The sequence below is a fragment of the Phacochoerus africanus genome, chromosome 10 (genome assembly GCF_016906955.1).
Source record: "Phacochoerus africanus isolate WHEZ1 chromosome 10, ROS_Pafr_v1, whole genome shotgun sequence".
Taxonomy (NCBI): Eukaryota; Metazoa; Chordata; class Mammalia; order Artiodactyla; family Suidae; genus Phacochoerus; species Phacochoerus africanus.
Genome location: NC_062553.1, coordinates 10937063 through 10952025, shown reverse-complemented (window position 1 = coordinate 10952025; position 14963 = coordinate 10937063). Strand labels below are relative to the sequence as shown.

Below are 14963 nucleotides of genomic sequence, written 5' to 3'. Positions count from 1 at the left end.
TTGGTCTCTGCCTGCTGCACGCCTTAGCTCTGTAACACGTCTAAGTTGCTTGGTCTCTCCATGCCTCCTTTTTCCTATTTGTCAAACAAGGGTATTAAGCGTCCCTACCCCATAGGATTGTTGTGAAGATGGACTCATTTAAGGTAATACTTACCACTCACTGAACACTCTGCTGCCACTCAGACCCTCTCCTCCTCACTATCCTGAACTGTATCTCCGCAGGTTCAGATACCCAACATATTCTAAGGGCTCAGAAATGTGGGCACGATTATTGGATGCCCATGCTAGAGCTGGGGCAAGTGTAACGTGGGGCGTGGAGCACACACTTTGAAGTCAGGCAGATCCGCTGGGTAGATGCGGGCTTTGTATGTAGTAGGTTGATATCGCCCCTGAGCTGTCGTTGTGATCCCATGCTCAGTTGATGACAGATGCACAGCCTCCCACTTCTCAGTGAGGGGCTCAGGCAGCTCCCCGGCTGACGGCTGGAAGCCTGGACTCCAAAAGGAACCTATGAGAAGCAGGTGCAGATGGGGGGCTCCCACTGGAGCTGGCAGGAGGGCGCAGGAATAAGGGCTGCTTCTGAGACGGGCGCTCTGTTTAGTTCCAAACTGCAGCTGCGGTGGAGGGTTTGACAAAGTCCCTCTCCTCAGATTAACAGTGGACCCAGTGGACACCTGGGGATCCAGAGCAGGAAAGGGGACCAAAAGAGACACAGATAGCCCTGAAAGGGGCTTGGTGGCAGTGGATGGAGTTCTGAGGTCCACTCGCCTCCTCGTTGATAGAGCTACCAGTTAAGAGGCGGCTCTGGAGTTCCTGTCGTGGCTCAGTGGTTAACGAATCCGATGAGGAACCATGAGGTTGCGGGTTCGATCCCTGGCCTTGCTCAGTGGGTTAAGGGTCCGGCGTTGCTGTGGCTCTGGCATAGGCCGGTGGCTGCAGCTCCGATTGGACCCCTAGCCTGGGAACCTCCATATGCCGCAGGAGCGGCCCAAGAAAAGGCAAAAAACAAACAAACAAACAAAGAGGCGTCTCTGTGTCAGACACTGAACTGAAAACTTCACCCTCTTTATTCGAAATCTTTGGTCTAATGCAGGTAACAGAAAACGTAAGCTGGGATCGCTGGCATTCTGTAGCTACTGATGGCTCTCATCCTCTCTGAGAAACAGACCCACCTTGAGGGACCATTTCTGTGTCTCCGCTTTATCCCCCGTCTCCTCTCCCCTCCTCTCCCACCTACATCAGCCTCATGGACCTTTCTGACCCCAGCATCTAGATCTCAGGTGTTGCAAGGTCTCCTATTAAAGCAGGGGTCACCCCCCTTTACATAGCAGTCAACATCACCTTGATTTGAAATACTAACAGCCACCATGATGCGATCGTAATAATGACTGATTAATATCCTCATCTGGAGCTGATGTTCAGGAAGTCTCCTTTGTGCCAGGCATTGCATTAAGCTCCTCACCTCTTTATGGAGCAGAGAGGGGGAATCAGAATGTTGCAAAGGAGCAAGTGAGACTCAAGAAGCTATGACCCGATGGCCCAGCCTCTGAACCCCTCTGTGCCATGGTCACAAGGCCCTGCACCAGCTCAGCCACCCTGCCATCTGTCCTACAATTACCTGGATGGAGGCACTTTTCCAGTAAGAATCCACAGGATTGTTTTCACAATCTTTGGATGTGGGGCAGGACTGGTAGTCAAGTCCTACGGGGAAAACAAATGCGTTTTGTTTCAAAGATTCCATCAGGGATGGATATTTGCTGGCTTCACAAAATATATTGAACCTCATTCAGCATAATGTGCATGGGCTTAACGTTCCCCCTTTGGCCCACCGAATCCACAAGGAGCCTGGCCCGGGAACACTCAATCTCCGATACAAAGACATCTGTCATTTTGCTCAGTACAAATGTAGGAAGGCAGAACACTAAACAGCTGAGTTATTTCTCTACAGGACCTCTATCAAGGGCTCCTGTAGAGAAAGAAATATTTTCAAATAAAAGTATATACATTTTTTGGATTTATTGGGAGAAATGCCTTCACCACTTAGCCCAGGTCTTGGAAGTAAATACAAAAAAAAAGAACACGAGTTCCCACTGTGGCTCAGTGATAAACAAGACTAGTATCCATGAGGATGCAAGTTCGATCCCTGGCCTCGATCATCAGGTTAAGGATCCAGCGTTGCCGTGAGCTGTGGTGTAGGTTGCAGACGCGGCTTGGATCTGGTGTTGCTGTGGCTGTGGCATAGGCCGGCAGCTGTAGCTCCGATTGGATCCCTAGCCTGGGAACCTCCATATGCCTCGGGTGCAGCCATAAAAAGACAAAAAACAAAAAACGAATACAGAATAACAAAACAATAAAGTATCAGTTCTTAACCAGAAAAGAGAATTTTTTTTGGTGGTGCCAGCCACACACAGAAGTTCTTGGGCCGGGGATCAACCTGAGCCATGGCAGTGGCAATGCCGGATCCTTCATCTGCTTAGCCACCAAGGAATGCCAAAGAGAAATTTTATAACGTGTCAAATGCACAAGATGTTAAAATGCCTTCCATTTTAAAAATTGTAAGAACAGGAGTTCCTGCTGTGGCGCAACTGGGAGGTTTGGGGGGAAGGCTCTGCGGTGCCAGGATACAGGTTGGATCCCCAGCCCAACACAATAAGTTAAAGGATCCCTCACTGCCACAGCTACAGGGAAAGTGCCAACTGTGGTTCGGATCTGATCCCTGGCCGGCAAACTCCATATGTTGCAGGGCACCCAAAAGAGAAAAAAAAATTATAAGGACAAAATCAGCAGATATACAAATAGGATTTGCTTCCTACTGACTCTATAAAAGAAGGAGAAAGTGCTCATTACAAGTCATTCCAGGGAGAACGAAGCAGGCATAATGTGAACTTCCTGAAGGGAAAGGCGGGGGCTTCCTCGCCCCATCTGGGTGTACCACCCTCCCAGCAGCTCAGTGTGCTCACCAACGCAGAGGCTCCCGGAACCCCATCGTAGACGGCTTTTTATGGATCTTTCATACCATAGGCATGATTGATTAAATCATTGGCTAGTGGCGATTAACTCAATCTCCAGGCCCTCTCCCCTTCCCAGAGGACAGAGGATGGGGCTGAAAGTTCCAAGTCCCTAGTGATGCCTCCGTCTTTCTGGTGACCAGCCATCACACCCCTCCTCCATCCTCCCCCACCCTCTGCAGGATAATGGTCACAGTCCATTGGAAGAATGGTCGTGTCGAAGGATCCATACCCTGCTGTGCTTCCCACCTCACACAGAGTGAAAGCCAGCATCCTCAGTGTCCTGTGCCATCTGGCCCTCCTTTATTCCTCCAGCTTCTCAGCCTGCTGCTCGCCTCTTCCCTTACTGCCTGCCTTTCTCTTCCCTAAAGATGCCAGACACACTCTGACCTCAGGGCCTTTGCACGTGCTATTTCCTCTCTCAGGAAACACTCTTCTTTTTTTTTTTTTTTTTTTTGCTTTTTAGGGCCACACCCACAGCACATGTCTGAGACCCACATCACAGCTCACAGCAACGCCAATTCTTAACCCACTGAGGAAGGCCAGGGATCGAACCCGCAACCTCATGGTTCCTAGTTGGATTCGTTAACCGCTGCGCCACAACGGAAACTCCCAGGAAACACTCTTCTAACGGAAGAGATGCTCGTCACCTTCAGGTCCTCACTCAGATAGCAGCGTCTCAGGGAGGGCTTCCCCGGGCCAGTGTAAAACTGCCATGCTTTCCTCTCCCCTTGAAACCATTCCGGCATGTCCTACCCTCTTTCCTCTCTTTCGTTTTTCTCTGTAGCCTTTGTAATCTTACGGCAGACTGTATACGTTACTCGCCTGTTTGTTGTCTTATCTCCCTTCCCTGCCTCTAGAACAGCAGAATCAAGTATTATTTTCCTGTTTTATGCTTCCCCGTGTTCCCAGGGCCTAGCAGACAGAGGACTGGCCTCAGCAGGCAGTCTATGAACTTCAGCTGGAGGGATGAATGAATGAAGGGGAAGGAAACGGAACTGAGGGTAGGTTAATTTTCTTTGTCTTTTGTCTTTTTAGGGCTGCACCCGCAGCATATAGAGGTTCCCAGGCTAGGGGCCTAATCAGAGCTGTTGATACCGGCCCACGCCAGAGCCACAGCAACACCAGTTCCCAGCCGCGTCTGTGACCTACACCACAGCTCACGGCAACACCGGATCCTCAACCCGCTGATCAAGGCCAGGGAGTGAACCCACAACCTCATGGTTCCTAGTCGGATTCATTTCCACAGCGCCACGATGGGAACTCCGAGCGTAGGTTAACTTTTAAAGTGACTCCAGTACCCAGGGAGGAAACTATTGCATTTGGAACGGATAAGCAATGAGGTTCTGCTGTATAGCCCAAGCAACTCACCTGATCACTTGTGATGGAACATGAGGGAGGATAATGTGAAAAAAAGAATGAATATATGTGTAAACTGGGTCACTTTGCTGTACAGCAGAAATTGACAGAACATTGTAAATCAACTATAATTAAAAATTTTTTTTTTTTAATTTCTCCAGTCTTCACGAAGGGAGCAAGGCATGATCCCTGAGTGGGGGGTCTGAAGGAGTAAGGAGAGTTTTCATTGCCATCAGGCCAACCCCTGGGACTGGAACTTTCACGGTGCTATGAATTGCAAAATATCGGCTGGCAGCCTGGAGGGGCTACGGAATCAGTCAGAAGAGGGGCGAATGCTGGCCCTGGTTCTTCAAGTCATTGGACCTCCCAAAGCCTCAGTTTCCACCCTTGGGAACATGAGGAGAGTGAGACAGAGGCGTGCAGGGCTGGGAGCAAGGGCTCTGCAGCCAGACTGTCCAGTGTTGCTGCTTAAGAGCTGTGCACTCTTGAGCAAGTTTCTCAACCTTGCTGTGCCTCGGTTTCCAAATGTGTCAAAATATGAATTAGGATTGAATCTATACCATGGGGCTGCTGCAGGGATTAAATGAGTTAATATACCGAAAGTGCTCCAAACAGAACCGAGCAAAAGAGGCTCACTGTCCGTTATTGCTATTATTAATTATGAATTATGACCACTCGCCCCAGAGGCTGGCCTGAGAGGCTTGGGGGCAGGGGGCGGGTGGATCAGATGAGATAAACCGAGATAAGTGTGTATGAAAGCATTTAGCACCAAATACACAGCAAACAGGAACTCTGACTTTTCTTGTGATTCGTGCAGAAGTCTTACCAGAGTCATTTTTCTGTCGACACCAGGTCAAGAAATCCCCAACCTTGCCATAGAGAACGTCGCACAGGGACACAAAGCGACGGCCGTTCTCTGTGTAGCTGGTAACAAGGAGGTGGTTGTTTTCCCAGAACAGGGACTGAGGAAAAACCAACACAAAATGAAAACATAAAATAAAATCCAATCAGATTTCTTCAGGAGTTCCTGTGGTGGCTCAGCGGCAACGAACCGGACTAATATCCATGGAGGACGCAGATTCGATCCCTGGCCTCGCTCCGTGGGTTCGTGGCTGTGACCTGTGGTGTAGACCACAGACATGGCTTGGATCTGGCGTTGCTGTGGCTGTGGTGTAGGCCGGCGGCTGCAGCTCTGATTTGACCCCTAGTCTGGGAACCTCCATAGGCCGCAAGTGCAGACCTCAAAAAAGACAAAAACAAAACAAAACAAAGCAGATTTCTTCGGGCACAGTATCATGGAGACAAGTCAGGCAAACCGTTTCTCACTCAAAGGGGACTGAACTTCCTTTTTCTGTGTCTTGGTTTACTCATTCGGAGAGGGCTAGCACACTCTTCCCTTTATTCCAAGGGCATCATGCAGGTGTTAATGAAATATTTTCCCAGTGGTAAAATATTTCCCAGTGGTGGCTCCATGGGTTACTGCTGTGGCACGGGTTCGATCCCAGGCCTGGGGACTTCCACATGCCACAGGCACAGCGCCCCCACCCATTGAGATATAGATAGATACATACATATTTTGTTCTAGTCATTTAAAAAATTATGGATAGATTTTTTTTTTTAATCAAGGAACTTGGGTTTGAACCGAATCATACACTAAATGTGTGTGCTTTTTTTTTGTCTTTTGTCCTTTTAGGGCCACACCCACGGCATATGGAGGTTCCCAGGCTAGGAGTCAAATCAGAGCAGTAGCTGCCGGCCTACCCCACAGCCACAGCAACACCACATCTGAGCCGTGTCTGCAACCTACACCACAGCTTCACGGCAACCCCATATCCTTAACCCACTGAGCGAGGCCAGGGATAGAACCCACAACCTCATGGTTCCTAGTTGGATTCGTTTCGGCTGCGCCACGAGGGGAACTCCTGTGCTCTTGAACAAGCCATGTGATCTTCCTGTGGCTCAGTCTCCACAGGTGCAAAAGGGGGAGTATGAACCCTCCCTCTTCTCCTGCAGCTGTGGTTAGGATGATATGCAACCACAAAAAGACCTCCTAAAGGGTAAAGTGCTTCAAAAGCACATGACTTTTTATTACACCTTAGAGTTTCCACGCTATAGTGTTTTTCACATAACAATAGTGCAAGTAACAACATTCCCCCCAACTGTGCGATCAGATCCTCGGTATCCCCACCAGGGGTCTCTGTCCAGACTGGACACTCCCCGAGGGCCGAGGCTGCTTTGTTCCCTGTTGCATCTGGAACCCCGAAAGCAGCACCTGGTACGTGGAAGTAGCTCAGTATTTCCTGAGAAAGGACAACAAAACTAACGGCTCCCCTCTTTAGTGACAGAGAGGCTGCAGGGTTCAAAAGGCAAAAATCATGTTTTCAGTCTATTTTATGTTTGAACCTCTCAGATACATTTTCCTGCCTTGACAAATGCAAACAAAAAAGTCAATGTTCAGATGTTTTCACTGGGGAGTTCCTGTTGTGGCTCAGCAAGTTCAGAATCTGACTAGTATCATGAGGATTCAGGGGGATCCCTGGCCTTGCTCAGTGGTTAAGGAACCAGCATTGCCACGAGCTATGGTGTAGGTTGCAGACAGCTCGGATCCTGAGTTGCTGTGGCTGTGGCGTAGGCGGGCAGCTGCAGCTTCGGTTCGACCCCTCGCCCAGGAGCAACCATGAAAGAAAGAAAAGCGGCAAAGCAGGCTAAGGATCTGGCATTGCTGCTGTGGCAAAGGTTTGGTCCCTGGCTCAGGAGCTTCCTCAGGCCATGGGCGTGGTCAAGAAAAATTACAAAAAAGGAGAGATGTTTTCATTTGTAAACATCAATGTTACCTGACTGCAATGAAAAAAAAAAAATCAAGAATTTATGTCAAAAACAAATCTGCGAGTTCCCGTTGTAGCTCAGTGGGTTACGAACCCCACTAGCATCCATGAGCCTGTGCGTTCAATCCCTGGCTTTGCTCAGTGGGTTAAAGACCCCACATTGCTTCGGCTGTGGTGTAGGCTGGCAGCTACAGCTCTAATTCGATCCCTAGCCTGGGAAACTCCATATGCCGCAGGTGCGGTCCTAAAAAGCAAAAAACAAAAAATGGGCAAACAAAAAAGCCCAAATATGTCCTTCATTTAAGGAAAAAAAAAAAAAACTAGTCAGAGAAATTAAAATGGTAGTTAACTTTCTTTAAACTCAAGGCACTGTTCTAAACAAGCAATTTACTTAGATATTCTCATTTACCTTCACTGTATTAGGACGCAGAGCGTAGACAGAATACAGACATGTGAACCACATGTTGACATGTAAACCAGTAAAACTGGTCCTGAATGGAGATATTTTAAGAGCCTTAATGGCCCTCAATGAGTGGAGATTGGTCTCTAGGGAGGATAGGAAAGAGAGGTTCCGGGCCTTTGGGGCGGGTTAGGATGGAGGTTATTCCGAAGGGGCCAGGTGCAGAGGCCTCAGAGGCCTCGTGGGAAAGGTGTAGTGATGTCTCCATGTTCTTGTGGTTCCTGCACTGCCTTCTTAACTTTGGAAAGTTCCTTCTGCCCAAGACTAGCAGGAGACCCAGGGGCATCACTGAAGACAGGGCCTCCTTCCCACCAGGGAGCTCAGGGGCGGGGCGGGGGGAGGGGGGAGTGCACTGTGCATTCATTGCTGGACCGTTGCTTGGCGGGAACACTGTCCGACTCTATAGAGATGGAGCAACGTTTTACCTGAGGGGCAGGTAGAGTTACCTTGTCTCTGGGAATGGAGTGCCTGGAGAGGTTAATAAAAAGGTCGTAGTCTGAGGGAAGCACAGAACAGGGATCCTTATCCAGCACCACTTTAAAGGCTTCCCAGATGGCTGTGCAGTTCTTGTCCCTGCAGAAAAGCACAAGTTTAAAAAAGAAGGAAAGAAAAAAAAAAAAAGACCACATTCCACTGTGACACATTTCCGTTTCTCCCTCCAAGGGTTTTTAGGAGCAATTTTGTCAAATATCAATGCTGCAGATCTAGGCACACACAAAAGACAGGAAACTGTCTTGACTCATGCATTAAGCCCAATTCAGAAGAGGAAGAAAAATACTTTTGTTGATGGATTTAGAAGTCTGATATTGGGCGTGTCTGTCAGAAAGCGCTATATAGGAGTTCCCATTATGGCTCAGCGGGTTAAGAGCCCAACCAGTATCCTTGAGAATACGGGTTCCATCCCTGGCCTCATTCATTGGGCTAAGGATCCAGCACTGCCTTGAGCTGCAGTGTAGGTCGAAAATTCGGCTCAGATCTGGCATTGCTGTGACCAGTGCCACTTTGACCCCCTGGGGACTTCCATATGCCGCACCAAAAAAAAAAAAAAAAAGAAAAAAAAAGAAAGAAATGTTACACACGTATCTTAGAACTTAGAACATGCTCACAAAGATAGCAGAATATGCATGGAGCTAGAAGGTGACAATTCCAGTAAACCCCACGCACTCAGCTTCTGATGCCCCTTTGTTTAGACACAGGTCCGTTTCGGGGCTGGGGACTGGCTGGGATCAGGCAGACAGGCAGGACCTTGTAACATCAGGAGTGAGCACCAGGTGTGGAAAAGGCGGTTCCATTTCCTGCTAAGGTGGAAAGTATGCGCTTCAGTGCCAGCCCAAATCTTGATTTCCAATCTAGCTTTCCAAACATTTCCCACCCATTTGCGAGTTATTTCTCATGCTAGGTGGTGAGTAACGTGAGTGTTCTCTGCTCTTTTTTATTTGCCTAAAATGTCCACTTAAAACAACCAGCACAAGAAAGGGACTTTATGCAAACAGAAAAAGTATATCCAAAGAAGGAACAGAAGTTCTGTGGTGCAGTAGGATAAGGATCCAGTGTTGTCTCTGCTGTGACTCCGGTAGCTGCTGTGGCACAGGTTGGACCCCTGACGTGGGAATTTCCACAGCATGCAGAGAGTGTGGCCAAAAATAAAAAATAAAATTAAGATGTAAAAACAGAAGAAAAAGTAAGAAGCAGCACAGTGCTGGCAAGAAAGACTCACTCCCTGGTGGCACAGGGGGTTAAAGATCTGGCAGTTGTCATTGCTGTGGCGGGGCTCTCTGGTATGATGCGGGTTCGGGTCCCTGGCCTGGAAACTTCCGCATGCCGCAGGTGAGAGAGAGCGCGTGAGAGAGCTTCGGGAATTCCAGCTGTAGACAAGGTTCCTGGGTCTGGAGAGTTTGGTTAAACTTATGCTGGCTGTCATCCAAACTCGCAACACACCTCCCTCCCCTCCCCCACACGCCTCATTTCCAGACCCCACGAAGGGTACCCCTCCCCAGCAGTTTCCCCAGTAGTTTCCCCCGCCCCTTCCTCCTCCCTCTCCCCCCCCCCCCCCCCCCCCCAGCTCCCGAGAGGCGCTCACCGCAGCTCAGGGCGCAGCAGCGCGACGAACTCGGCGCAGCGGCCCAGGAAGATGCTCTGCAGGTGCGGGACGGTGCCCGGCCCGCTCCACCGCGCAGCCGCAGGGCCCGCCGCGCCCCCTGTCCGGGGCTGCAGCAGAATGTGCAGCAGCAGCAGCAGCAGCAGCGCGGGCAGCCGTAGCCCGGATCGCGCGCACCCCCCGGCAGCCATCGCGGCCACTTTTGGAGCGACTCCCGGCCCCGCTTCCTCCCCTCGCACTAAGGTTGCTCCAGAGAGGACGCTGGGCTCACCGCTTGCCCTCCCGCCCCCCGCGCTCACTTCCTGTTCTCCTTTCTACCTCAGCCCCGGGACCGAGTTGGGACCTCACCGGGGGCAGGACTATCGCCCTTGGCCAGTCATGGCCGGAGTCCACGAAAAGGGAGCCCCAAAGAAGCAGCGAGGATGAAGGGGTGAGGCCAGTCCGGTCCCCAAAGGCAGATTTTTCAGGCTTCAAACTATGACAGATTTCGCAGATGCCCTCTCTCTCTCTAGCCTGTGTCGAGTGGATGGTGTTTGTTTTCAGGAAAATAACCCCAAGAGCTAATGATTATTGAGCTGCTGCAGTGGCAAGCGCTCTGCAAGCAGAATTTTCATTTCCTTTTCACAGCATTCCTCGGAGCTAGGTTTATCACTCCCATTTACAGGTAAGTTCAGGGAAGTTAAGCAACTTGCCGGAGGTCACAGTCTCCCTCCCGGAGGACCCGAGATCCTGGAGACAATCAGTGTAAAGAGCGAAGATTAACACCTCCACGTGGAGGGCCAAGTTCTCAACTCCTGCAGTCATTATCCCTTGAACTGAGTGCCTGGCAAACATCTGACAAACACAGGAGGAGGCTCATGCGAGGCAGGGTGGGAGAGTTCAGCGTGTTATTTTAATTTCTTTTTTCTTTTTTCATTTTGGCTGCACACGAAAATTCCTTGGCCAGGGACTGGACTTGTTCCCAAGGCATCCACCCAAACAGGTGCAGTGACAGTGCAGGATCCATAACCTGCTGGGCCGCAAGGGAACTCCCCCCCCCTTTTTTTTTCTAAAGTTTATAACCCAAACCCACATTTTCCCATCCAGCCCCACCCTAACTCAAGTCCACTTTCCAGAAAAGTGGACTTGATTTTAACAGGTTTTTGTTTTGTTTTTAATGATTTTAACAGTTTTTTGGGGGTTGTTTTTTTCTTGGAGTTCCCATCATGGCACAGCAGAAACGAATCCAACTACGAACCATGAAGTTGCGGGGTTGGTCCCTGGCCTTGCTCAGTGGGTTGAGGATCCAGCGTTGCCGTGAGCTGTGGTGTAGGTGGCAGACACGGCTCAGATCCTGCGCTGCTGTGGCTGTGGCAAAGGCCAGTGGCTACAGCTCTGATTAGACCCCTAACCTGGGAACCTCCGGCCCTAAAAAGCCAAAAAAAAAAAAAAGTTTAATGATTTTAACAGGTTTTTTTTTTTTCTTGGTATTTGCTTCCATATTTCCAACTAATATGCCTATAGGCTGTTTCTTGATATTTCCATCTTGAAGAGTATTCTTTGACTTCCCACTATGGAAAAGGAAATTTTATCTTCAAGAGGCACCATTCTGTACCCTTCATCATTCAGGTAGTTTTTTCAAAAGCTTTAAATTCGTGAGTTCCCATCGTGGCTCAGCAGTAATGAAACCGAGTGCTATCCATAAGAATGCAGGTTTGACCCCTGGCCTCTCTCAGCGGGTTAAGGATCCGGTGTTGCCCTGAGCTGTGGTGTAGGTCACAGACGTGGATGGGATCCAGCGTGTTGCTGTGGCTGTGGCCTAGGCTGGCAGCTGAAGCTCTGATTCAGCCGCTAGCTTGGGAACTTCCATATGCTGCGGGTGCAGCTCTGTAATAAAAAGACAAAAAAGAAAAAAGCTTTAAATCAATAATCACTGTTTACATAATGACTTGTGAATATTTTTCATGGCTGAGCCTAGAGTATTCTACCACTGTTTCCTCCGTGAACTTAGTACTTACCCTAGAGGTATAATTGTCTCCTTCCCCACATCCCCCACCCCCGACTTCTTTGTTTGCTTGATGTTACGCCTACACTTACCATTATGGTCAGATTCACTACAAGGCACGTAAATCTCGATGCATTCAAAGCCATCCATCGATATTTCAGGTGCTGTGTATGATTTCTTTCTGTCTCTCTTTTGCTTGCTTCTTGGAAATGCCCTTTTTTTTGCTTCAGTTTACTCAGTCTGAGCGTACTGCTCCACTTGCTGGGTAGTTGTCTTGCAGTAGCCCTAGAAAGTGCCCCTTCTCATCTCTCCTGGGTTGATGGCCTGTCCCCTAGAACCCATGTCTTCTTTCTTGTCTTAGGGATCACATCGTCCAACAGCTTCTTGAGAAGATGACATAGAGGTTAAATTTTTTAGACTTTCACACAATAATGTAAAATATTCATTCTACCCTCAAACTTGATTGAGAGTTTGGTTGGAGAGAATTTTAAGTAGAAAATCATTATTTTCCCTCAAAAAAAAATTTTTTTTGTCTCTTTAGGGTCGCACCTGAGTCATATGGAAGTTCCCAGGCTTGGGGCCAAATCAGAGCTGTAGCTGCTGGCCTACACCATGGCCACAGCAATGCCAGATCTGAGCTGCACCTTTGATCTGCAAAGTTGGATCCTTAGTCCACTGAGCAACCTCAGGAATCCAACCCACTTCCTCATGGATACTAGTCAGGTTTGTTACCACCAAGCTACCATGGGAACTCCATCCCTCAAAATTTTGAAGGCAGTGCTCAATTGTTTTTTGATTTCTATGTTACTACTAGAAAATCTAAGGCCATTTCTCTAATCCTGTTAATTTGATCTTTTTTTCTCTCTCCCTCTCTCTGGAAGTTTTTAGGGTAAACCTCAAGAGTATGACATTTCAGAGGTGATCTTCAGCGTGAGTAGTTTCTATCCATTGTGCAGACAGCTCTAGGAAGGATGCTTCCAAGAGACACAAAAAGAAAAGAAGAAAGTACACACATACCGCCTGAGTGAATGATTCTTTTGAGTGCACTAAGAGATTTATATGTCTTGCCAAGAACTTGACTGTAATTGTACATGTACATAGAATACAAATCAAACAAGCCAGAGGGCAGGGAGAAGGAGACAATTATTACATCTAAGTTAAGCAAGAAGTTTGCAAGAAAAAAATATAATCATAGAATACTCTAAGCTCAGCAATGAATATTATTCACAAGTCATAATAAGGTAAATGCCGATTAGTGCTTTAAAGCTTGTATTCAGAACATAGAATTCAGAGTTCCCATTGTGGCTCAGGGGTTACCGAACCTGAGCAGCATCCATGAGGACTCAGGTTCGATCCCTGGCCTTGCTCAGTGGGTTAAGCATCCGGCGTTGCTGTGAGCTATGGTGTAGGCTGGTAGCTATAGCTCCAATTGGATCTCTAGCCTGAGAACCTTCATATGCTACAGGTGCATCCCTAAAAAAATAAAAGATGAAAAAAAAAAAAAAGAACATAGAATTCAACAACTCAAAAAATAAGGAAAACAATCCAAATTTTAAGGGAGAAATTGTTGAGCAGGTACCTCACCAAAGAAGATATTCCACTACTAGGTATTTCCCGAAAAGATTTCTACCCAAAGATTTATATATGAAAGGTTCATAGCAGCTTAATTCATAGTAACCCCTAAATAATGAAAATACCTAACAAAAGAATAAACAAACGGCAATATAGTCTACAATAAAATACTACTAAGCAATACAAAGGAACAAACTATTGATACACTGAAGAATCTAAAATATATATATATATATACATATACATACACACACACACTGAATGAAAGAAAATACACATGAAGTAATACATACTTTATTATTCCCTTTACATGAATTTTAGAAGAAGGACTAGGATGCTGATATACAGAGTTGAGGGGAAAGAGATTTCAGATGGAACCAACGGCTTGAGCAAAGGAAGAATAATGGGAAAGAGAGCCTCCCCAAAAACTTTTAGTAAATTGGGTGCCTATTGAGATGTGATGAAGAAGTTAGGGTCACATCTTAAAGACCCTGGACACAATACTAACTTGAACTTTGTTCTCTGGAACATCAAAGACTTTCAGTAATTCCTGAACCTCATTATTGAAAAATTTGTCTTGCTTGTTGGTTGGAATTTTTGGTTGCCGGAGTGTGAATGGAGAGGATCACTCATTTGAAGGTCTTGGAACAGTATTTCTTAGTGTTCTCTCAGGGAATGTTTTAGACACGTGTTGTTTTATTTGTTCCTTGTGTTTATTTTCTGTTGTGGTAAGCTGAGTAATGGTCTCATAAAGATGGCCACATTCCTAGTCCCCTGGAACCTGTGACTACATTATCCTACTAAGTAAGAGGGACTTTGCCAATGTGATGAAGGATCTTGAGATGGAAAAGTTATAATGGATTGTCTGGATGCGTCCATTGCAATCCTAAGGGAAGGCAATCACACTGAGAGGTGATCACACAGAGAAGGCAAGGTGATGATGGAAGCAGAGAGATATTTGAAGGGGCTTTTCTGCTGGATTTGAAGATACAAGAAGGAGCCATGAGACAAGAGAATACAGGAAGAATCTAGAGGCTTGAAAAAGGAAGGAAACAGATTCTTCCCTGGAATATCCAGAAGGAACCTGCTGACACCTTGACTTTAGTCCAGTGAGACTATTTGGGGACTTCTGACCTTCAAAAGATAATAAATTTGTGTGTGGGGGGGGTTGTTTGTTTTTGTTTTTGTTTTTCCTTTTAGGGCCACATCTGCAGCATATGGAGGTTCCCAGGCTAGGGGTTGAATGAGAGCTGCAGCTGCCAGCCTACACCACAGCCAGAGCAATGCGGGATCCGAGCCGCATCTGCGACCTACACCACAGCTCAGGGCAACGCCGGGTCCCTAACCCACTGAGCAAAGCCACCCTCAGGGATCCTAGTCAGATTCATTAACTGCTGAACCATGAAGGGAACTCTAAATTTGTCGTTTTAAGCCACTAGTTTTGTGGTAATTCGTTACAGTGTCAATAGGAAATGAGTACAGATTTTGGTATCTGTAAGTATCCTTCTTTCTGCCTCCCTTTTTTCTTCAGTTCCAAGACTGAGCTTGGGACATCACTAGCTCAGGACTATTACTCTTGGCTAATCTTGGCCAGAGTCTGCAGGGCGGGAGCCCCAGAGAAGTGAGATTGGAGAAGGGGTGAGGTCAGTCATCGAAA

At 47.6% G+C, this 14963-nt stretch overlaps 1 protein-coding gene across 2 annotated transcripts in view; it reads right to left on the bottom strand.

Annotated features, from left to right (window-relative positions):
* The window catches only part of BST1 (bone marrow stromal cell antigen 1), a 32510-nt gene extending 22215 nt beyond the window's left edge, over positions 1-10295 (bottom strand). Inside the window, exons 1-4 of one of the 2 annotated variants that reach the window (XM_047799209.1) lie at positions 9733-10295; positions 8099-8225; positions 5194-5329; positions 1619-1701 (exon numbers count right to left, since the gene is read on the bottom strand). In XM_047799209.1, the coding sequence (XP_047655165.1) occupies positions 1619-1701; positions 5194-5329; positions 8099-8225; positions 9733-9941 (555 nt within the window). In that variant the 5' untranslated portion in view covers positions 9942-10295. Of the gene's footprint in view, positions 1-1618; positions 1702-5193; positions 5330-8098; positions 8226-8758; positions 8813-9732 lie in introns of those variants that run through there. The other variant, XM_047799210.1, reaches the window with a different exon arrangement.
* Between the last annotated feature and the right edge of the window lie 4668 nt (positions 10296-14963).